General features: G+C 40.0%; 3 protein-coding genes across 3 annotated transcripts in view; 1 reads left to right on the forward strand and 2 right to left on the reverse strand.

The window, feature by feature from the left end:
* Positions 1-693: 693 nt before the first annotated feature.
* Positions 694-7,313, reverse strand: nipa2 (NIPA magnesium transporter 2; the record flags this gene model as incomplete). Its single annotated transcript, XM_083888559.1, has 5 exons — positions 694-1,337; positions 2,102-2,262; positions 2,600-2,690; positions 5,735-5,791; positions 7,175-7,313. The coding sequence occupies 5 exons, from the start codon at positions 7,311-7,313 to the stop codon at positions 694-696; spliced, it is 1,092 nt and encodes a 363-aa protein (XP_083744685.1).
* Positions 7,314-12,435: 5,122 nt separating this feature from the next.
* nipa1 (NIPA magnesium transporter 1) lies at positions 12,436-15,862 on the reverse strand (the record flags this gene model as incomplete). The annotated part of the gene is made up of 5 exons (XM_083888352.1): positions 12,436-12,953; positions 13,833-13,993; positions 14,090-14,180; positions 15,555-15,602; positions 15,706-15,862. The coding sequence occupies 5 exons, from the start codon at positions 15,860-15,862 to the stop codon at positions 12,436-12,438; spliced, it is 975 nt and encodes a 324-aa protein (XP_083744478.1).
* A 1,045-nt stretch (positions 15,863-16,907) lies between these two features.
* The window catches only part of herc2 (HECT and RLD domain containing E3 ubiquitin protein ligase 2), an 82,409-nt gene continuing 74,004 nt past the window's right edge, over positions 16,908-25,312 (forward strand). Inside the window, exons 1-4 of the mRNA XM_083888551.1 lie at positions 16,908-17,022; positions 19,672-19,780; positions 23,835-23,928; positions 24,018-24,146. Of these exons, the coding sequence (XP_083744677.1) occupies positions 19,709-19,780; positions 23,835-23,928; positions 24,018-24,146 (295 nt within the window). The 5' untranslated portion in view covers positions 16,908-17,022; positions 19,672-19,708. The remainder of the gene's footprint in view (positions 17,023-19,671; positions 19,781-23,834; positions 23,929-24,017; positions 24,147-25,312) is intronic.

Here is a 25,312-nt window from a genome sequence, read left to right on the forward strand (position 1 = left end):
CAGACTTCTAATCTTGGAATTCAGAGATTAAAGTCAGAAAAAAGTAAAAATTCTGATTTGTAATCTTGGAAATCAGGGATTAAACTAAAGAAAAAGAAGTAAAAAAAATTAAAATTTTAACCTCAGAATTCTAAGATTAAAGTCAGAAAAGTAAAAATTCTGATTTTTAGTCTTGAATTCAGAGATTAAACTCAAAAAAAGAGTAAAAATTCCAATTGTTAATCACAGAATTCAGAGATTTAAGTCAGAAAGGTAAAAATTCAGACTCCTGATCTTGGAATTCAGAGATTAAACTCAGAAAAAAAGAGCGTAAAAATTCAGACTTCTAATCTCGAAAATCAGAGATTAAACTCAGAAAATAACGTAAAAATTCAGATTTTAAATCTTGGAATTCTGAGATTAATCTCAGAATTCTGAAATTAAAAAGATTAATTTTTATGTTTTTTTCTGAGATTAATGTCAGAAAAGTAAGAATTCAGACTTCTAACCTTGGAATTCAGAGATTAAACTGAGAAAAAAAGGTAAAAATTCCAATTTTCCAACTCACTGAAGGGTAAAAACCCTGAAGTGTCCCTTTAAGAAGAAAGAAGTAAGGCAAATGAAAGGTTGAATACAATCCACTGGTCAGTCCCAAACAGCTGATTGTCTTAGTGTCGTCGTAAAACCACAGCAGTGACGTGATTGGTCAAAGTCTTAATGATCCAGCGATGACATCATCGCCCCGTTCCTCCTGGACAAACCCGTGTCTCTGTCGTCCGCGTCCTCCGTGGACTCGTGCAGCAGTTCGTAGGCGCTGTGTGCTCCCGCCGCGCCGTTGGCCACGGCGCCGCCGCGCTCGTCCTTGCGCATGGAGACGGCGAGCGACGCCAGGCTGACGTTGACGTCTTTGAAGGCGTGGAGCAGGAAGATCCCCACGATGATGGTGAGGAAGCCGCTCAGCGTTCCGATCACGTCGCGCGCCTCCATGTGCTCCCACTCCTTGAAGAGGATGGCGGAGCAGGAGAGCACCGACGTGGTGAAGAAGACGTAGTAAATGGGCGTCACCAGCGACGTGTTGAAGATGTCCAGCGCCTTGTTCAGGTAGTTGATCTGCGTGCTCACGCACGCCACCAGAGCCACCAGCAGCAGCCACGCCAACGGGCTCCTCGCCACGCTCCGCCCCGCGATGGCCTCTTTGATGGCGATTCCCAGGCCTTTGACGCAGGACACGGACAGCGCTCCGATCACCGAGCAGATGGTGATGTAGACCAGGATGTTGGTCTGACCGTGGCGAGGACTCACCACGAAGATGAAGATGAGCGCCACGATGATGACGAGCGTGGCAAACGCCAGGAATCCTGCGCAGACCACAGGTAACAAAGAAGCATTCACTCACTATAATCCCACGGATTAGACACAAGAGGTTTAGGGATTAGGATTGTGTTTTTTTAATGATTTCACCTCAGAGTTCAGGGATTACACTCGGAAAAGAAGTAAAAACTCAGATTTGAAATCTCGGAATTCTGAGATTAAAGTCAGAATAAAGTAAAAATTCTGAATTTTAATCTTGGAATTCAGAGATTAAACTCAGAATAAAGTAAAAACTCAGATTTTTAATCTTGGAATTCAGGGATTAAACTCCGAAAAGAAGTAAAAACTCAGATTTGTAATCTCGGAATTCACAGATGAAAGTCGGAAAAGTAAAAATTTAGATTTCGAATCTTGGAATTCAGAGATTAAAGTCAGAATAAAGTAAAAATTCTGAATTTTAATCTTGGAATTCTGAGATTAAAGTCGGAAAAGTAAAAATTTTGATTTCTAATCTTTGATTTCAGAGATTAAGCTCAGAAAAAAGTAAAAATTCAGATTTTTAACCTCGGAATGCAGAGATTAAACTAAAAAAAAAAGGTAAAAATTCCGATTTTTAAACTCAGAATTCTGAAATCAAAGTCAGAAAAATTCAGACTTAATCTCAGATTTCATGCCTTATGCCTCTTTAAGATTAAAATCTAAATCATTTTTCTGAATTTAATCTCAGAATTCCAACTTGCTTAAAACTAAACGTGGCTCTAATCTTTGATATGATATGATTTATGTGTGCGTGTGTGTGTGTGTGTCGTACCCGGGTCCACCAGTTTCCTGGCCATGTGATCCAGACTGGTGATCTCCTCCTCCTGTGGGGCGTGGATCACCATGTTGGTGGAGCCCAGGATACTGAGCAGACATCCCAGCTTTCCATGAAGGTTCAGACGCTCCGACAGGAAGTACGACGACAGCACGGCGCTGAAAACACACAACGACACAACGGTCAGTCGCTGTGACGTCACACGTCCACTCCCAACGTTATGAACAGAAAATCATTTTTGATAAAGTTATCGTCTGCAGATTAAAGGACATTATTGACAGTGAACCATGTGTTCCTGAACCTACAGGGGGCAGCAGAGCGTTGAACTAAAACAGCTTCACTATCACATCAGAGAATTCACAGAAATCACTTCATATTTTATGTGGTGTTTATGGGCGGAGCTTATGTTAGTCTTTAATTTGAATGAAAAGGTTTGCTGTAAGCATAGGTCAGAGGTCAGAGGTCAGAGGTCATGTGACTCTAACATGTGTTTACCTGACGAGGACACTGAGCGCCCCCAGTGGAGTGACCAGAGTCGCAGGAGCGAAGGCGTACGCTGCGAAGTTAGCTGCTTCACCTGCTCCCACTGCACACACACACACACAGAGAGAGAGACACACACACACACACACACACACACATGGTCAGTGTGATGTAATGAACACACTGGTCACCAGGGGGCCCCCTAATAATGTGTGGAGAAAAAAACATTTGAATATGTGAAAGAAATCAGATATCTTTTATCACCAGAAACATCAAGATACGATACTATCACGATATTTAAGTCAGAATACGATACGATGTTATTGCGATATTTAAGTCACCAAGATACGATATTTAAGTCACGATACGATATCACGGTATTTAAGTCACCACGATACGATATTATTACGATATTTAAGTCACGATACAATATTGTCACGATATTTAAGTCACCACGATACGATATTATTGCGATATTTAAGTCACCACGATACGATATTTAAGTCACGATACAATATTGTCACGATATTTAAGTCACCACGATACAATATTTAAGTCACGATACGATATTTAAGTCACGATACGATAATATCGTGGTATTTAAGTCACCACGATACGATATTTAAGTCACGATACGATATTTAAGTCACGATACAATATTGTCACGATATTTAAGTCACCACGATACGATATTATTGCGATATTTAAGTCACCAAGATACGATATTTAAGTCACGATACGATATCATCACGGTATTTAAGTCACCACGATACGATATTATTACGATATTTAAGTCACGATACAATATTGTCACGATATTTAAGTCACCACGATACGATATTATTGCGATATTTAAGTCACCACGATACGATATTTAAGTCACGATACAATATTGTCACGATATTTAAGTCACCACGATACGATATTTAAGTCACCACGATACGATATTTAAGTCACGATACGATATTTAAGTCACGATGCGATATTATCACGGTATTTAAGTCACCACGATACGATATTATCGCGATATTAAAGTCATCACGATACGATATTATTGCGATATTTAAGTCACCACGATACGATATTTAAGTCACGATACGATATTTAAGTCACGATGCGATATTATCACGGTATTTAAGTCACCACGATACGATATTATTGCGATATTAAAGTCATCACGATACGATATTATTATGATATTTAAGTCACGATACGATATTATCACGGTATTTAAGTCACCATAAGATGTTATCACAATATTAAAGTCACGATACGATGTTATCACTGTATTTAAGTCACGATACGATGTTATCACAATCTTTAAGTCACCACGATACGATATTATTGCGATATTTAAGTCACGATACGATATTATCACGGTATTTAAGTCACGATACGATATTATCACGGTATTTAAGTCACCACGATACGATATCACAACATTAAATATCACGATACGATATATTATCGTGATATTTAATCAACAATACGATATTATCACAATATTTAATTCAGGACAGGATATTTACATTTGCTCATTCTAAACCTAAACCTAAAACAGTCCCAGTATATTTGCTTTTATTTGGTCCTTACAAAGATACACAAACAAGAACACGCAGAGTATATAGGAGGTGTGTGTGTGTGTGTGTGTGTGTGACAAACGTGGGCGTGATGATTTTCACACAAACAGATGAAACTGTCAGAACTGGTTTAAACCTGAATCACTGTTTGTTTGTTTGTTTATCATCAACATTTAAATCATTGTTTATGACCATGTATTTGTCCACAAACAAAATGATTCAGTTTTAGTGATTTATTGATTCCTTTGTTTAAGTGAATTAAAAAGCACTGAAATGTCTGTAAAGTAAAAATTCAGACTTCGAATCTCAGAATTTTGAGATTAAACTCAGAAAAAAGATTAAAAATTCTTTGTTTTAGTGAATTAAAAAGAACTGAAATGTCTGAAAAGTAAGAATTCAGACTTCTAATATCAGAATTAAGAGATTAAGCTCAGAAAAGAAGTAAAAAGAAATCTGATTTATAATCTCGGAATTCTGAGTGAAAAAAAAGAAAAAGGTATAAAAAAATTCAGATTTTTAAACTAAGGAAAAAAGTACAATTTTAGATTTTTTTAAAAATTATTTTTCGATTTCTTTGTTTCAGTGAATGAAAAAGCACTGAAACATCTGTAAAGTAAAAATTCAGACTTCTAATCTCGGAATTCTGAGATTAAACTCAGAAAAAAAGGTAAAAAAATATTTGTTTTAGTGAATTAAAAAGAACTGAAATGTCTGAAAAGTAAGAATTCAGACTTCTAATATCGGAATTCAGAGATTAAGCTCAGAAAAGAAGTTAAAAAAAAATCTGATTTATAATCTCGGAATTCTGAGATTAAAAAAAAAAAAAAAAAAAAAGGTATTAAAATTCCGATTTTTAAACCAAGGAAAAAAAGTACAAATTCAGAGAATTCACAGATTAAAGTCATGAAAATTCAGACTTAATCTCAGATACGATTGATTTCTGTGTTTGAGTGAATGAAAAAGCACTTCCACGTCAGAATGACAGATAAAAACACACCTGTCCACATTCCTCAACCTGGAGACTCCGCCTCCTCAGATGAAGTCACCTGACCTCACACACCTCAGATTATTTCATGTTACAGCGGCACGAGCGCAGCTTTAGATGGAGAGGAGTCGGCGGCGTCGTGTCATTCCCACAGTCTTATTATTTACCCAGGATGCACCTGGGCACTCGGATGAAGTGCGTGCGTGCGTGCGTGCGCTCGTTCTCTGACCCGACGTTAGGATTTGAATGAAGGGCGAGTGACAGTCATGTGATCAATTTGCATAACAGCTGAGGAGTGACACTTTAGTCTAATACCTGAAACCCACACACACACACTTGGCAGGAAGTGTGTGTGTGTGTGTGTGTGTTACGACAGCTGCTTTGCATGAAAACACACGGGTGTGGCGACTGAAACCTGCGTTAAAGCTGGTCTCCAGAGACTGACTTTACCTCCGCGTGATCGCCACGGTAACAGCCGTTAAAACTGTTTTATACGAGAAAACGTAATAAAGATCAGCTGATGTTTTTATAAACTGGTGAATGTGTGACTTTAGCGTTAGCATTAGCATTAGCATTACTTACTTGACAGTAAACCGGCCCACCACAGCCACTCTTTCAGATAAGCATGACCACCCTGACCTGGAGGAGAAAAACACACACACACACAAACACACACACACACAAACACGCACACACACACAGTTAATGATCACATAGTTCAGGGTTATCACGTCTTTATTTTCACCGTTAGACGGACTTTTCCAACGTTTATAAACCACCAACTCTCCCACACCACAAGTCCAGAGAGAGAAAAAAATCAGTGATTTTACCACACGAGGCAGCAGAGCGACACCGCACCGTCCAGGCACCGTTTTACCAGTTAGCTCCGTTAGCTGCGTTATTAGCTCCTTTTAGCGCTGTTAGCGTTAGCCTACAGTGGAACTGTAGCGGTCTGTTTATTAAAGGAAAAAGAGCAGCGCTAACGTTAGCGTACCTGTGTGCTGCGTATGCGTGCGTCTGTTTTTAAAGGTTAGCGTTAACTTTACAGACTCATTTTAACGACCGGGAGTCACGTAAACACGAAGTCACGCGTTTTTTCAGTCAGTCGTCATGGAAACGCGTCGTACGTTAGCTCCGTTGACATCGCTGTTGTTTACACGACTGAACGATTGTCTTAATCCGACTGAAATCTGTTGACATGAATGTAAACACGCGGAGTTTGTCACGGAAAACCTCAATCCAAACATCCTGAACTGTCCCTTTAAGTCTTACCAAAGTCCTGTTGGCACACACACACACACGCACGCACCCGCACACACACACACCCACACGCACTAACACGCACACACAGGCACACAAAACGCGCCCACACGCACCCACACACACTAACACACACGCGCACCCGCACTAACACACACACTAACTAACACACACTAACACACACGCACCCACACACTCTAACTAACAAACACACACACACACACACCCACACGCACTAACACACACACGCACCCACACACACTAACTAACACACACACACACACACTAACATGCACACGCGCACACACACACACACCCACCCCCCACACTGACACACACACTAACTAACACACACACACACACTAACTAACACACACACACACACACACTAACTAACACACACACACACACACACTAACTAACACACACACACACACCCACACTAACTAACACACACACACACTAACTAACACACACACACACCCACACACACTCACACACACTCACACACACTCACACACACACCCACACACACACACACACACACACACACACACACACACACACACACCCTGACAGAAGCAGACGAGCCTGAAATATCTCATTTGTATTCAGAGATTTTCCAGACTGGTTTGACTTCTTCTTCTTCTTCTTCTTCTTCTTCTTCTTCGACTCTGTTACACAATCACCTGTGAGTGAAGACACAGAGTGTATTGTGTGTTTGTGTGTATTGTGTGTGTGTGTGTGTGTGTTCTGTCCCACCTGCTCTCATGGAGCCCTTCCTGGCCAGACGCAGCAGTCCCTTCTTCTTCAGGATGAAGCTCCCCCCGATGAAGATGCTGGAGCTGACGGCCAAGGCCAGGCCGATGTAGAAGTCGTACCTGCCGCGGTCCTGAGCCATGGCGGCGGCGGCGAGGAGGCCGGACGTGTTTCTGCTGCCGAGCTGCTGCTGCGTCACATCCACGGACTCACAACGCAGAGAAGCTCCCAGAGTACAGTTGTAAGCAGCGTGGACATCTGAGAGCAGAGAACACAGCGACACGCACTTCATATTCTCGCTTCACGACCAGTGCCGTCGAAGGTTAACGGCGTCAAAGGTTAACGGCGTCAACGTTACCGCACGACGACTGACCGTGAAAAAAGACGTGCGTGACGTCCTGATTACGTGACTCCCGACTGTTTAAAACGAGTCCCTAAAGTTAACGCTAAACTTTAAAAAACATACGCAGTTACACAGGTACGCTAACATTATTTGTTAGCGCTGCTCTTTTGCCTTTAATAAACAGCCCGCTCCAGTTCCACTGTAGGCTAACGCTAACGGCGCTTAAAGCAGTTAACGCAGCTAACTGGTAAATGGTGCCCGGACTCCGGTCACGCGGCGCGTAAAAACACGACGTCGCGCGTTAGCCTTTAGCGCGGCGCTATTCGTAACATGATTCGTTTAACTGTAAAAATGTGCTTTTTAAAAAAATGATTTTTAAACGTAAACAGACGTGGCCTCGTGTCCGTGCTCGACCTTTGTTTACAAAGACGATGAAGAGAAAACACGTGAGGTTTTTTCTTAAATGTTCCCGTGTTTTGCCGCAAATTATCATTATCATCATTATTATTATTATTATGATTATTATTATTATAATAACAAGAACCCCGATTGGGCAGCAAAAATAACTAAAACTGTGATAAAAGTTAAATACAACCTTCTTTTTTGCAGATTGGAAACATTTTATTTATTTTTTTAATTTCAAACTAATTTTAACAACTTCATTAAAACATAAATCACTAGGACTGAACGCTGGCGAGTTTACATTTTAATTTCAAACTAATTTTAACAACTTCATTAAAACATAAATCACTAGGACTGAACGCTGGCGAGTTTACATTTTAATTTCAAACTAATTTTAACAACTTCATTAAAACATAAATCACTAGGACTGAACACTGGCGAGTTTACATTTTAATTTCAAACTAATTTTAACAACTTCATTAAAACATAAATCACTAGGACTGAACGCTGGCGAGTTTACATTTTAATTTCAAACTAATTTTAACAACTTCATTAAAACATAAATCACTAGGACTGAACGCTGGCGAGTTTACATTTTAACCTCAAATCAAGTACCGATCATTATAATAATAATAATAATAAATGTTCCCTTTATTCTACGTAAACATGTTTATAATGAAAATACTGACGTGTTTTTAATTCACGTGTCATTTATTTAACACTAACTCTGATATCGATCACCTCACTGATCGATTATCGCGTGTATTTACCGTGTCCACAGGTGACGTCACAGCGCGCAAAGGCATCTTTTGATGAGTTTGAAGAAAAAGGAGGAAAATGATGATCCATCGATTATTGATCATGTGGCGTCACTGACGCTCACACACACACACTCACACACTGAGCGAACTGATAAGCCCGTGTGTGCGTGTGTGTAAATAAATGGTGCTCGCGACACTCAGGAATCCCGGAAGTTCCACCTCTGTGGTGAAGGTGAGGCAGCTGCTAATGAAGCTAACACCAGCCTCTTTATTTATAAGTGTACGATAACATATACACAATTATTGATGTATTTTTTACTCTATTTACTTCCACCGTAAAAAAAAAAAGAACCCATAATTATCACGTTTACGACACATTTTTTAACCCGGCTTTAGCTGCCGTTGGCCGCTGTTTCCTCCCCTGCCTGGGTTAGCCACGCTAGCTCACCGCGACTACAGCTAGCAGGTTAGCTGCGTAAGTTAGCATATTAGCAGAGCGAGTGTGTGTGTGTGTTGGAGAGAGAGAGAGCCCCGGTTAGAGTCACATACCTGTGATACAGGTGCGGCTCCCTGCCGTTAACGACACCACGGCACCGAGCTAACGGAGGCTAACAGCTAGCCCGAGGCTAACCGCCACATACTTCTGCGACACCGACCGACGAGTGACGACACTGCCGCTACTTCCGCCTCTGCTGCTGCCGCTGCTGCTAATGCTAATGCTAACCCCCACAGTGAGCAGGTCAAAGTTCACCACACCACCACGGCTATTATTATTTATTTATTATTGTACAATATTTAACCCGTTCACATCCGGACAGGGGCGTTTCAAGACCGTGTGGGGGCAGCGAGTCTGGAGGGGAGGGGGGGGGACACACTGTGTGTGTGTGTGTGTGTGAGAGAGAGAGCTTACGGCCACATTATACTTCTCCGACTGCGTATGCGTTATCCGTCTGCGTCACACACACACACACACACACATTCTTGTACTTGCTGCATACTGAGGACTGGGATGCTGACAAAGTGAGGACCAGCATTTTCCACTTTATAAATCAACACAATTACAAATATCTACTTCATGAATGACATCTACAAAGAACTACCGGGTGCAGTACCATAAAATGTATGCAGGTGGAGCCCCAGAGCAAAAAGAGCTGAAAAAAAAGAGCTGTTTTTTGGTCCAAAATTTGGCAAAAACGTCATACTATACGATGTTGACCAAAATTTACAAAAAAAAAAAAAAAAAAAATTTGGTCCAAAATTTGACATAAAAGTCATACTATACTATGTCGTCCAAAATGTTTTTTTTTTCTTTACAAATTGAGTATAGCATGTTATATCAACCTAAGGAAGTGATTTCAATGAAAACAAAGTGAGGACCGGCCAAAATGTCCTCACTCCGTAAAAATGACCTCACATTGTTGGTTAAAAACCCTCACTGGTCCTCAGTATGCTGGAAATACAAGAACACACACACACACACACACACACATATCTGACATGTTAAACTTGTTTCGTTCTGTTGTAAATCGGTCTATTTCCTATTTATTCGTCAAATGACAAAGTGAATTCACGTTCTTTTTCACTGAATTCAGTCACTAAAACTCATTTCTGAAAACAATAACTATCATTTAACATCTTAAATTATAATGTGTTTTACTTTTTCTTCTGGGTTTTTTTTCTAAAAAAAAAAGTACATTTCATTATTAAAAATAGCATTTGATGAAAGAGCTTCTACAAACTGATGTTTTAACTATTACACGACTTTCTTGTTATTCTTGTAATACTGTTATATCTTTATTATTCTCGCGATGTCGCAGCTTTATTATTCACGTAATATTGCAAGTTTTTTTCTCATAATATTTTTATCATATCACAACTTTTTTATTCTCGTAATATCACAACTTTTTTATTCTCACTAAATCCCAACTTTTTTATTCTCGCGACATCTTGACTGTTCTCGTAATATCGCAACTTTATTATTCTCACGATATCACGACTATTATTCTTGCGATATCTCGACCTTATTATTCTTGTGATATTGTGACTTTATTATTCTCTTAATATCGCAACTTTTTAATTCTCGTAATATCGCAACTTTTTAATTCTCGTAATATCGCAACTTCTTTATTCTCACAAAATCCCAACTTTTTTATTCTCGCGATATCACAACTTTTTTATTCTCGCGATATCATGACTTTTTTATTCACGTAATATCACAACTTTTTTATTCTCGCGATATCATGACTTTTTTATTCACGTAATATCAAAACTTTTTTATTCTCGTAATATCTCGACTTTTTTTATCCTCGCGATATCTCGACTGAATTATACTTGCTATATCGCAACTTTTTAATTCACGTAATATCACGACTTTTCAATTCACACGATATCACAACTTTTTTATTCTTGGGACATCTTGACTTTATTATTCTCGCGATATGTCGACTTTTTATTCTCGTGATATCGCAACTTTATTAATCTCTTAACATCGCTACTTTTTTATTCTCGTAATGTCGCAACTTTTTTATTCTCGCGACATCTTGACTTTATTATTCTAGCGATATGTCGACTCTTTATTCTCGTGATATCGCAACTATATTAATCCCGTAATATCGGTACTTTTTTATTCTCTTAATATCGCAACTTTTTAATTCTCGCAATATCGAAACTTTTTTATTCTCGTGATATCAAAACTTTTCAATTCTCGTAATATCGCAACTTTTTTATTCTCGCGATATCGCGACTTTTTTTATTCTCGCGATATCTCGACTGTATTTTTCTTGCATTATAGCAACTTTTTAAGTCACGTAATATCTCAACTTTTTAATTCACGCGATAGCACATTTCTTTCTCGTAATATTTTTCTCATAATATCACAACTTTATTATTCTCGTAATATCGCAACTTTTTATTCTCACAAAATCCCGACTTTTTTATTCTCGCGATATCTCGACTTTTATTCTCGCAATATCGCAACTTTTTAATTCACGTAATATCACGACTTTTTAATTCACGTAATATCGCAACTTTTTAATTCACGTAATATCGCGACTTTTTAATTCACGTAATATCGCAACTTTTTAATTCACGTAATATCGCAACTTTTTAATTCACGTAATATCGCAACTTTTTAATTCACGTAATATCGCAACTTTTTAATTCACGTAATATCTCGACTTTTATTCTCGCAATATCGCAACTTTTTAATTCACGTAATATCCCGACTTTTTAATTCACGTAATATCGCAACTTTTTAATTAACGTAATATCGCAACTTTTTAATTCTCGCGATATCCCGATTTTTTTATTCTCGCAATATCACGACTATTGTTCTTGGGATATCTCGACTTAATTATTCCCACGATGTCGCGACTTTATAGTTCTTGCGATATCTTGACTTTATTGTTCTTGCGATATCGCAACTTTATTGTTCTTGCGATATCGCAACTTTATTGTTCTCTTAATATCGCAATGTTTTAATTCTCGCAATTCTCGCGCAACTTTATTATTCTCGCGACACCATGTTGAGAACCTTGGTCGTTCACACTGAGACTTTATTTTGTAGCAGCAGACAAATTCATTGTTAAAGTTTGTTATTTCACCAGCAGGGGGCGCTGGGCGTCCAGACCCTGAAACTGTCCTGTATGAACATGAGTCCCATTTGTCACAATAAGATAAACACAGGATTAAAGCAGATTACACAGTAATTAATTAGTTAATCTTCAAGTATAAAGTGGATTTAGAGGTTTGAGATCAGCTCAGTCCGTCTTTTCTCGTCCTTCTTCCTCCTTCTTCTTCCACGTGATCTCGGCCTCGTGTGAAATCCGCAGTAAGACCACGCCCACGCACACGGTGGATAACGCACAGGCCACGCCCACGGCGTCGGTGAACGTCAGCGACGCCCACTCCCTGAAGAGCAGCGCCGAGGCCAGGACCACGGTGGTCGTGAAGGTCACGTAGTAGACGGCCTCGAACACGTTGGAGCTGAAGCGCTCCAGAGCCTTGTTGATGAAGAAGAACTGGACCAGGACGCTGAGCACCAGCGCCACCAGCAGGCCCAGGAAGAGCACTGCAGCTCTGACGACGATCGTGCCCTCGTCTCCAAACACGTCCTGAGCAGCCAGACCCAGACCTTTGCTGCAGGGCACGGTGAAGCTGCCCAGCAGAGAGCAGATGGACACGTACACCATGATGTTAGAGGAGCCGTGGGCTGGAGCCGCCCACACCACCAGCAGAACCAGCAGAACCAGCACCAGCACGCAGAAGCTCACAAACACTGCAGGAAACACACAGGAGAAGCATGAGCTGTGAGCGCCCCCTGCTGCTGAGAACCTGCAGGAGCTCACACAAAACAGGATTTTAAACCGTCAGATACTATAATCACGGTGTCAAACTCAAGGCCCGTTTAGGTCTGTGTTAATCTGTGTTAAGGTCTGTGGGTTAGTGGGTTAGGGTAAACACTGAGATACAGTCATGTTCTGACAGAGTGAATGAGGTGTGAACAGTGAGGTGTGAACAGTGTGAACATTGAGGTGTGAACAGTGTGAACAGTGGGGTGTGAACAGTGAGGTGTGAACAGTGAGGTGTGAAAAGTGAGGTGTGAACAGTGGGGTGTGAACAGTGAGGTGATAACAGTGGGGTGTGAACAGTGGGGTGTGAACAGTGAGGTGTGAACAGTGGGGTGTGAACAGTGAGGTGTGAACAGTGTGAACAGTGAGGTGTGAACAGTGTGAACATTGAGGTATGAACAGTGTGAACAGTGGGGTGTGAACAGTGAGGTGTGAACAGTGGGGTGTGAACAGTGAGGTGATAACAGTGAGGTGTGAACAGCGAGGTGTGAACAGTGGGGTGTGAACAGTGAGGTGTGAACAGCGAGGTGTGAACAGTGGGGTGTGAACAGTGGGGTGTGAACAGTGAGGTGTGAACAGTGAGGTGTGAACAGTGGGGTGTGAACAGTGGGGTGTGAACAGCGAGGTGTGAACAGCGAGGTGTGAACAGCGAGGTGTGAACAGTGGGGTGTGAACAGTGAGGTGTGAACAGCGAGGTGTGAACAGTGGGGTGTGAACAGTGTGAACAGTGGGGTGTGAACAGTGGAGTGTGAACAGTGAGGTGTGAACAGTGAGGTGTGAACAGTGTGAACAGTGTGAACAGTGACCTGGATCACAGAGTCTCTCCTCCAGCTCCAGTCTGCTCGTCACAGCCTCAGATTTAGGAGCGTGGATGATGAGCATCACTGAGCCACAGCAGCACAACACACAGCCCAGTTTACCCAACATGTTCAGGTGTTCCTGTAAGACCCACGAGGCCAGAACAGCACTGCAACACACACACACACACACACACACACACGTTCTTATTCATTGTACTTTTAAGCACACATAAATACAGACACACACACACATGATAACTCACCCGAACAGAACTCCTAGAGCTCCCAGTGGAGTCACCATCACAGCAGGAGCCAAGTTATAGGCCACAAAGTTACCAATCTGACCAACTATCACTGAAGGAGATTAGAGATTAACATTAATTAACATTAACATGTCATTTTTCAGCTTCTTAAATGTGAATATTTTCACGTTTCTGTCATTTTTCAGCTTCTTAAATGTGAATATTTTCACGTTTCTGTCATTTTTCAGCTTCTTAAATGTGAATATTTTCACGTTTCTGTCATTTTTCAGCTTCTTAAATGTGAATATTTTCGCGTTTCTGTCATTTTTCAGCTTCTTAAATGTGAATATTTTCACGTTTCTGTCATTTTTCAGCTTCTTAAACGTGAATATTTTCGCGTTTCTGTCATTTTTCAGCTTCTTAAATGTGAATATTTTCACGTTTCTGTCATTTTTCAGCTTCTTAAATGTGAATATTTTCACGTTTCTGTCATTTTTCAGCTTCTTAAATGTGAATATTTTCGCGTTTCTGTCATTTTTCAGCTTCTTAAATGTGAATATTTTCACGTTTCTGTCATTTTTCAGCTTCTTAAATGTGAATATTTTCACGTTTCTGTCATTTTTCAGCTTCTTAAATGTGAATATTTTCACGTTTCTGTCATTTTTCAGCTTCTTAAATGTGAATATTTTCACGTTTCTGTCATTTTTCAGCTTCTTAAATGTGAATATTTTCACGTTTCTGTCATTTTTCAGCTTCTTAAATGTGAATATTTTCACGTTTCTGTCATTTTTCAGCTTCTTAAATGTGAATATTTTCGCGTTTCTGTCATTTTTCAGCTTCTTAACTGTGAATATTTTTGCGTTTCTGTCATTTTTCAGCTTCTTAAATGTGAATATTTTCACGTTTCTGTCATTTTTCAGCTTCTTAAATGTGAATATTTTCACGTTTCTGTCATTTTTCAGCTTCTTAAATGTGAATATTTTCACGTTTCTGTCATTTTTCAGCTTCTTAAATGTGAATATTTTCACGTTTCTGTCATTTTTCAGCTTCTTAAATGTGAATATTTTCACGTTTCTGTCATTTTTCAGCTTCTTAAATGTGAATATTTTCACGTTTCTGTCATTTTTCAGCTTCTTAAATGTGAATATTTTCACGTTTCTGTCATTTTTCAGCTTCTTAAATGTGAATATTTTCACGTTTCTGTCATTTTTCAGCTTCTTAAATGTGAATATTTTCACGTTTCTGTCATTTTTCAGCTTCTTAACTGTGAATATTTTCGCGTTTCTGTCATTTTTCAGCTTCTTAAATGTGAATATTTTCACGTTTCCGTCATTTTTCAGCTTCTTAAATGTGAATATTTTCACGTTTCCGTCATTTTTCAGCTTCTTAAATGGGAATATTATATATATACATATATATATGTGTATATATATGTATATATATATATATATATATAGTCTGACTCAGTGTATAATGATGTACTCACTGGCCAATGTTCCACTCCACCACACCACATCTGTGAGGTAAGAGCCGCCTACAGGAAACAAATAATAGAAAATAGAACAATTTAATAATTTAAATAAAATACATGATCAGTGTGTGTGTGTGTGTGTGTGTGTGTGTGTGTGTGTGTGTACCTCTGTGAACCGAGCGAATTATTCCTTTTTTCTGCAGAACAAAAGTTGATCCGTTAATAAAACTGGAGACAACAGCGATGCAGATTCCTGCTGCTGCTGAGACTGAAACAGAACCAGAGTCAGAACCAGAACCTGGTTCTGTTGAGTCCAAGCTCATGATCGATCTTTGTTATTTCACTTTATCAGAAAAACTCCAGACGCCGGTGAATAAACACTTCCTGGTTCTGGCGCTTCTTCTTCTTCTACTTCGTGTTTTTTTTGGCAGACTACAGCTCACAGTGGCGCATTACTGCCCCCTGCTGTTCAGGAATCAAGTCTGTTTTTATACAGACCAACAGTGAGTTTGTTTTAATCCAGACTAAAGAGTCAGGATCAGGGATTAAAAACAAAAAATACCTTACACAACACTGTTTACATTCTAACATGGTTGTAATTAACTGATTTATGGCCTTATTTACTTTATTGTAATCGTTTTTTTATTTAGTTTGTATTTGACTTCATATCTAGTCTGTTGCATTGGATTCTGAAATTAAATTATAGAGTTTAATTTACATGTTTGACTTTGTTGTAACAACAAATATACACAGAGATTATTATTATTGTTGTTGTTGTTGTTGTTGTTGTTATAATTAAATACATTATATTCTGTAATTATTACAATAAAATACATGTTTGACTTTGTTGTAACAACAGTAACAACAAATATGCACAGAGATTATTATTATTGTTATAGTTAAATATATTATATTCAGTAATTATTACAATAAAATACAAAATACTATGATGAAAAACTGCAATCAGTGTATTATGTTTACATTAATTTATACAAATCATCCTATAAAAAATGTACTTAACGTAATTACGCTATAATTAACTCTAATTACGTCATCATATAGCTCCTTATAATAAACTATATAAATAAATCAAATGTCCCACAGCGCCCTCCAGCGGACAGGCTCGTCCTCCCCGCCCCCAATCTGAAAGTCCCGCCTCTAATGCGAAAGAAGCGCTCGTTTTTTAACACCGGCTGCGAAAGTTGCGGGCGGGGGCGAAGAATTATTCGCATCACATGATGTAGTAAACCCCGCCCCGGCGGGCTGTGTCGGTGCCGCATCGATGGCAGCGCAGCCTCCGGTTACGCACGGCGACGACGTAAATTGTTTCCGTGCCTCGTGCCCCGAGTCTGCGAGCTGTCAATCAAACGCCGCAATTATGAGCGTCGCATGAAGGAAGAGCGGAGGAGAGAAGAGGAGAGGAAAGAAGAGAAGAGGAGGAAAGAGGAGGAGAGGAAAGAAGAGAAGAGAGGACGGAAAACAGGTGAAAAACACGCTGTCACTGCACTGTTAGCTGCGTTTGTTTGCCTAGCTTCAGCGGCTTCTGTTAGCTGCTCGCTCTCCGTAGCCACCAGGCTAACCTGCCGAAGGATACCTAGCATAAGGTGTTGCATGAAGAAGATGCTGTGTCAGTGTGTGTTATTATTATCATTATTATTATTTTAAATACGTCACATTTGTGTTTTTTATTATTATTATTATTATTTAAAATACGCCACATTAGTGTCGCTGTGTATTGTTTACAGGGTTAGCACGGGCTGTTGTTGTCCTTGTTAGCTTCTGAGTCGTTTTATTCGTATCGCGTGACGTTTTATTAGCGTGACACCGGCGATATTCTAAATATAAATGCGCGAAACTGCTCGTTATTATCATATTATTATTATCACACAACAATTGTCACTTAATTTGTATTAAGAGAGAGAGATAGAGAGTTTAGGCTAAGCTAGCGGTGCAGCACAAACATGATTATGTACAGTAAACATCGCCTAGCTTCGATGCTAACGGACTGTGCTGCTGCTGCTGTTGTTGTGTTTATGGATCAACATTTAAAGACAACTCTGTCGTTTGACACGACGATAGTTTAATCCCGTGTTTACATTCGAGAGGAGATAATGTTGTTTGTGATGGTGAAAGTTCACCAGTGTCATGTTTAAAGGGAGTGGACGATACACGATATTATCACACTAATGTCAACACACAGTCCTAGTGATTTACACTGAAGAGCCCGAATCTTTGCAGTTATCCCACATCCTCGTTTCTCATAATAATCTAGTATTTTAATTTCATAATGGTTGCTAATATTAGCTTGTGGTAATGTGACATTGACGAGTACAGTGCTTAACACTTTAATAATACAACATGTTTATGTTTATGTGCTCATATTATCACCATTATTATTATTATTATTATTATTACCATCACTATCATTACCACCATTATCATTGTCATTATATATATATATATATATATATATGACACATATATAATCTATAATATACACATACTCAGATATAATATAACACATTATTTATGAACTCATTACCTCGTTATTAAATGTTAATGCATTGTTTGGTTGAGTCTGTGTTGATTGGGACTGAAAATCGGGATTATTTCCTCAGTTAATCCATAAAATGTCAGACGACGTTGATAAAAACCTGTAAATGATGACGTTCTCAGATTCCAAAAAAAGATTAATTCTCATTTATTTCTTTGTTATATGGAGCAATTTGAAAAAAGAAAAGAAAATATTCCCGCTGAAGAGATGCTGCTGTTTTTTTGAGCACATATTTAAAATATATAATGAAGCATGTTACAATAAGATAATGTATAGAATCTTATTATTATTATTATTATTATTATTATATGATGTGTTCATTTACTTTGATATCAAAGTCACAGGTGCTCTCTTTTAACCTCTGAACATGCGTTTACTTTACATTTGACGTCACGTCTCCATAATCTGACGATAATCTAAAAATAATCTCATCTAATGCGAGTCCAGAAAAAAAGCTTTGGGTAAAATCAACAATGTACTGTTTTAGTCACGTTAATGATGTTTTATATTGAGTGATATTTTTCCGTAACCTCACATTTTCACATATAAAACACAGATTATCTACATGAGACTACGTCTGTTTATATTATAAGAATCTATTAATGTATAATGACGGGCAATTTTCTCCTCATATCATCAGCTATTATCGCTTTGAGTGTTTAGTACGGAAGCGAAGACTAATATTTATTTTCCTGTTTTTCTGTCAATTTTTTTTTTCAGTTTTTCTGAGTAATTTTTTTCTGTTTTTCGTGCAAATTTTTAATCCCCCGTTTTTCAGAGTAATTTTTTTCAGAATTATCGAGAACTCTTGCTATGGTACACACGCCGCCTTGAGTCACCACGTAGTCAGCCTGAATGCATTTCAAATGCATCATCTTGTATCCATGGAGCATGCCATATCTGTCCAACTGATCCTGGAGAAAGATCGCTATGTCTAGCAGATCTGAACGGGCTTTTCCTTCTGAACAACCGCAAAGTCCTCGGGTGCCTGCGTTAAGTCGACAAACTAATGATTATACCATCTATCTGACTTAAAGACAGGACTATCTCCAAGTGTCTTAAACCCAGATCAAAGTAAAGCTTGATTAAACTAAACAAGCCGTCCATGTTGTTATAAAAAAAAAAAAAACTCCGAAAACAGGGGAAAAAAATTTGCACGAAAAACAGAAAAAAAAATTACTCAGCAAAACAGAAAAAAAAATTACTCTGAAAAACAGAAAAAAAATTACCTTAGAAAAACAGAAAAAAAAAGTTGTCAAAAAATCAAACCGAAAATTAATTACTGAGAAAAACGGGAGTTTTTTTTTTTTTTTCAAAAAAAAAAAAAATGCAATACGCATTGCAATATGCAATACGCTTCCGTAGTTTAGTGAGTGTTTTTAGTCGAGTTTTCTTATCGTCCGTGACGTCTGATGCTTCATGAGGTCGCATCATTTTTGACTTTTTAACTGAAATGTTAGCCTCATTTAAAGAGAACTTAAATAGGAACATGTTTGTGAGTCTTTGATTATTATTATTATTATTATTATTGTTATTGTTGTGGTTATTCAGTGTCTCTTGATCGTGTGTGTGTTGCAGGCTGGCTGCGTCTGCAGCCCGGAGAGCGGAGGGGAAGATGCCTTCTCCATCGTTCACCCTCGACGCTCAGCTGAGATTTCACGACAAATGGCTGAAGATAGATTTACAGGTACGTGCAAATCGCCTCCATCGCCCCCTCCTCCACTCAGATTAAGATTATATCACGAAACACTGTGGGTTCAGTCTATATGTACTGTGTAAAGGGATAGTTCAGGTTTATTTGAAGTGTGTTTGTATGACGTACTTACGCCCACAGATGGAGCTGAATGTGCTCTTGTTTTGTTGAGAACAAGGTTTTAATCCACCGAACGATAGACTTGTGGAATAAAATCTGCGTCAGTTTAAGTCTACGTCATCATCAGATCACGTCTTTATCTTCACTGTTAGACAGACTTTTGTAAACCACTCACTCTCCCACACCAAAGTCGCTCACTCTCCCACACCAAAGTCACTCACTCTCTCACACCAAAGTCACTCACTCTCTCACACCAAAGTCACTCACTCTGCCGCACCAAAGTCACTCACTCTCCGACACCAAAGGCACTCACTCTCCAACACCAAAGTCACTCACTCTCCCACACCAAAGTCACTCACTCTCCCACACCAAAGTCGCTCACTCTCCCACACCAAAGTCACTCACTCTCTCACACCAAAGTCACTCACTCTCTCACACCAAAGTCACTCACTCTGCCGCACCAAAGTCACTCACTCTCCGACACCAAAGGCACTCACTCTCCAACACCAGTCACTCACTCTCCCACACCAAAGTCACTCACTCTGCCACACCAAAGTCACTCACTCTGCCGCACCAAAGTCACTCACTCTCCAACACCAAAGGCACTCACTCTCCCACACCAGTCACTCACTCTCCCACACCAAAGTCACTCACTCTCCCACACCAAAGTTACTCACTCTCCCACACCAAAGTCACTCACTCTGCCACACCAAAGTCACTCACTCTCTCACACCAAAGTCACTCACTCTCCCACACCAAAGTCATTACTCTCTCACACCAAAGTCACTCACTCTCCCACACCAAAATCACTGACTCTCCCACTCACTCTCCCACACCAGTCACTCACTCTCCCACAGCAAAGTCACACACTCTCCCATACCAAAGTCACTCACTCTCCCACACCAAAGTCATTACTCTCTCACACCAAAGTCACTCACTCTCCCACACCAAAGTCACTGACTCTCCCACTCACTCTCCCACACCAGTCACTCACTCTCCCATACCAAAGTCACTCACTCTCCCACACCAAAGTCACTCACTCTCCCACACCAAAGTCACTCACTCTCCCACACCAAAGTCACTCACTCTCCCACACCAAAGTTACTCACTCTCCCACACCAAAGTCACTCACTCTGCCACACCAAAGTCACTCACTCTCTCACACCAAAGTCACTCACTCTCCCACACCAAAGTCATTACTCTCTCACACCAAAGTCACTCACTCTCCCACACCAAAGTCACTGACTCTCCCACTCACTCTCCCACACCAGTCACTCACTCTCCCACACCAAAGTCACACACTCTCCCATACCAAAGTCACTCACTCTCCCACACCAAAGTCATTACTCTCTCACACCAAAGTCACTCACTCTCCCACACCAAAGTCACTGACTCTCCCACTCACTCTCCCACACCAGTCACTCACTCTCCCATACCAAAGTCACTCACTCTCCCACACCAAAGTCACTCACTCTGCCGCACCAAAGTCACTCACTCTCCAACACCAAAGGCACTCACTCTCCCACACCAGTCACTCACTCTCCCACACCAAAGTCACTCACTCTCCCACACCAAAGTTACTCACTCTCCCACACCAAAGTCACTCACTCTGCCACACCAAAGTCACTCACTCTCTCACACCAAAGTCACTCACTCTCCCACACCAAAGTCATTACTCTCTCACACCAAAGTCACTCACTCTCCCACACCAAAATCACTGACTCTCCCACTCACTCTCCCACACCAGTCACTCACTCTCCCACAGCAAAGTCACACACTCTCCCATACCAAAGTCACTCACTCTCCCACACCAAAGTCATTACTCTCTCACACCAAAGTCACTCACTCTCCCACACCAAAGTCACTGACTCTCCCACTCACTCTCCCACACCAGTCACTCACTCTCCCATACCAAAGTCACTCACTCTCCCACACCAAAGTCACTCACTCTCCCACACCAAAGTCACTCACTCTCCCACACCAAAGTCACTCACTCTCCCACACCAAAGTTACTCACTCTCCCACACCAAAGTCACTCACTCTGCCACACCAAAGTCACTCACTCTCTCACACCAAAGTCACTCACTCTCCCACACCAAAGTCATTACTCTCTCACACCAAAGTCACTCACTCTCCCACACCAAAGTCACTGACTCTCCCACTCACTCTCCCACACCAGTCACTCACTCTCCCACACCAAAGTCACACACTCTCCCATACCAAAGTCACTCACTCTCCCACACCAAAGTCATTACTCTCTCACACCAAAGTCACTCACTCTCCCACACCAAAGTCACTGACTCTCCCACTCACTCTCCCACACCAGTCACTCACTCTCCCATACCAAAGTCACTCACTCTCCCACACCAAAGTCACTCACTCTCCCACACCAAAGTCACTCACTCTCCCACACCAAAGTCACTCACTCTCCCACACCAAAGTCACACTAAAAATCACTGGTTTTCTCTATGGGCTTTGGTGTGGGAGAGTGAGTGGTTTACAAACTTCACTTTCCTGTTGTTAAAGTCTGTCTCACAGTGAAGATAAAGACGTAGACGTCATAGACTTACACTGGCGTATATTTTCTGACACAAGTCTTAAGTTTCTCGGCTGAACCGAGTGTTTGTGTCTTTGTTTGCAGACGTGTTTTCACTGAGACTGAACCTCTGTGAACCTCGTTCTAAAGATTACCGTCTAATGACAGAGTGAAGTCAGTGAATGTGTATATATATGTGTGTGTATATATATATATATATATATATATATACACACACATATATATATATATATATATATATATATATATATACACACACACATATATACATATATATATATATACATATATATATATATATATATATATATATATACACACAGTCATATTCTGATTATTTTGACAGATTGAATTTAAAAATGAGTACCGACTGATTGTTTTTGCGTCTTTAACTGTTATTTTCAGGAAATAGTTCATTAAAATCCATCACTAAATCAAATAGTTAAATATCCTCAGTTTTCTTCCGTTTCCTGTAACAAACACGGCGAAGGGCGAAGACGACGGTATCTTCATCATCATCATCATCATCGTCTTCATATTTTAACTTTAATAATTAAGTGTAGTAAATACATGTCACGCCACGTCTCTGGTTTTACCGAGAACGACTCGTGAGTGGAAACGTCGAAGGATCTCGCGTCTTAAATGTCAAAAACATGTTGTGTTTCACACGGATGAGGCGAGAGAACGCACACACACACACACACACACACACACACACACACACACACACACACAGACTGTGATGACAGGAGAACACGACACCCCCGTCTTTAATTTTAGCCTTCATTCAGTGGAGCAAACCAATTCACGAGTGCGGGGAGAGTCCAGAGTGTGGAGCGTCACTGTCTCGTCCCTGTTGTACAGTCCTAACTTCACAGTCACAGCGCCCCCTGGAGGAGTTGTATTTCACATCTGACTGATTTACTGTGAAAATAAAGAATTAGAATTTGTCATTTTAGTTCGTGGTGGTGGATTTGTCCTCTGCATTTAACCCACCCTTATTATATTATATTATATTATATTATAATAATAATAACTACTCTACACTGAACAACATGCAGTCTTACTTCCTGTACAAATATTAAATGCTGTTTCGTTTGCTAGCATCACAAGACTATTACACTATTATTATTATAATAGTATTATTATTATTATTATTACTACAGTAAGAACCAATGATTCCAACTCATGAAATGTCCCACGTTTGACCTCAGATCTGCCTCCACTCTGATGAAAAATCCTGTATATCTTATATTTATGTGTATAAAATGCTTGATTAACAACTCTGTGTACAGATTGTGTCGTATAGAGTGTGTATAATAATAATAATAATAATAATAATGATGTTAACATGGTCTGTGTGTTTGTCAGCGAGCCTTTTCTCCTGAAGGTCTGAGCGAGATGTGGAACGAGATGGTCAAAGATGAGGAGATCACGTTTAACGGAGAAGAGTCCACTCATCCAGGTCGGTCACGTGACTCCACCCCTTTACTGTGTGTTTGACAGACTCGAGGTTAACGTTGTTATTGTTGTCGTCGTTCATCTTTTCTTTAGAAGACTGCGACTGTTTTGGAGCTCAGAAGAAAGAAGAAGCCAACGACAAAGAGAAGAAGGAGGAGGAGGAGACGACGGCGTCCGTCCATCACTCCATCATCGAGTCCTGGGACTGGGGACGACAACCAGGTCAGACTTTGTTATGGACTCACAGTAAACACACTTGTTTGTGTTTATGCAACTGTAACTAAACAATTATCTCCGGGATAATAAACGTATTCTGATTCTGATGATTCTGATGATTCTGATGTGCTGAAAGAGCACGTCAGGCCAGAGCAAACCATAATTTATGGACTAGGAGCTGAAGTTTGTGTTGATTAAAAACACTTCTTTCTGTCTCTCGTTGTTGTTGTTGTCTTTGTCATCGTCTCTGTAACATAGTCGGTGTCTTTGTTGTTGTCTCTTTGTCGTTGTATTTGATGTCATCGTCTTTGTCGTTGTATTTGATGTCATCGTCTTTGTTGTCGCCGTTGTATTTGATGTCTTTGTTGTCGTCATCTTTGTCGTTGTACTTGATCATCGTCTATGTTGTTGTTGTCTCGTTGTATTTGATGTCATCGTCTTTGTTGTCGTCATCGTCTTTGTTGTCGTTGTTGTCTTTGATGTCGTCGTTTTTGTTGTCGTCGGTGTCTCGTTGTTGTATTTGATGTCATCGTCTTTGTTGTCGTCGTCATTGTGTCTGTCGTAATTGTGTCTGTCGTCATTGTGTCTTTGTCGACATTGTGTCTTTGTCGTCATTGTGTCTTTGTCGTCATTGTGTCTTTGTCGTTGTGACTTGATCGTCTGTTGTTGTTGTCTCGTTGTATTTGATGTCATTGTCTTTGTTGTTGTCATCGACTTTGTTGTTGTTGCTGTCTCTTTGTTGTTGTCTTTGTTGTCGTCATCGTCTTTGTTGTTGTCATCGTCTTTGTTGTCGTCGGTGTCTCTTTGTCGTCATCTTCGTTATCGTCCTCTCTTTGTCGTTGTCTTTAATGTCGTTGTCGTTATGGTCTTTGTTGTCTCTTTGTCGTTGTCTTTGAAGGCGTCGTTTTTGTTGTCGTCGTCTTCACTATCGTCCTGTTTGTCGTTGTCTTTAATGTCGTTGTCGTTATGGTCTTTGTTGTCTCTTTGTCGTTGTCTTTGAAGGCGTCGTTTTTGTTGTCGTCGTCTTCACTATCGTCCTGTTTGTCGTTGTCTTTAATGTCGTTGTCGTTATGGTCTTTGTTGTCTCTTTGTCGTTGTCTTTGATGTCGTTGTCATCTTTGTTGTCTCTTTGTCTTTGTCTTTAATATCGTTGTCATCGTTGTCTCTTTATC

Source organism: Microchirus variegatus (assembly GCF_963457635.1).
Source record: "Microchirus variegatus genome assembly, chromosome: 4".
Classification (NCBI taxonomy): domain Eukaryota; kingdom Metazoa; phylum Chordata; class Actinopteri; order Pleuronectiformes; family Soleidae; genus Microchirus; species Microchirus variegatus.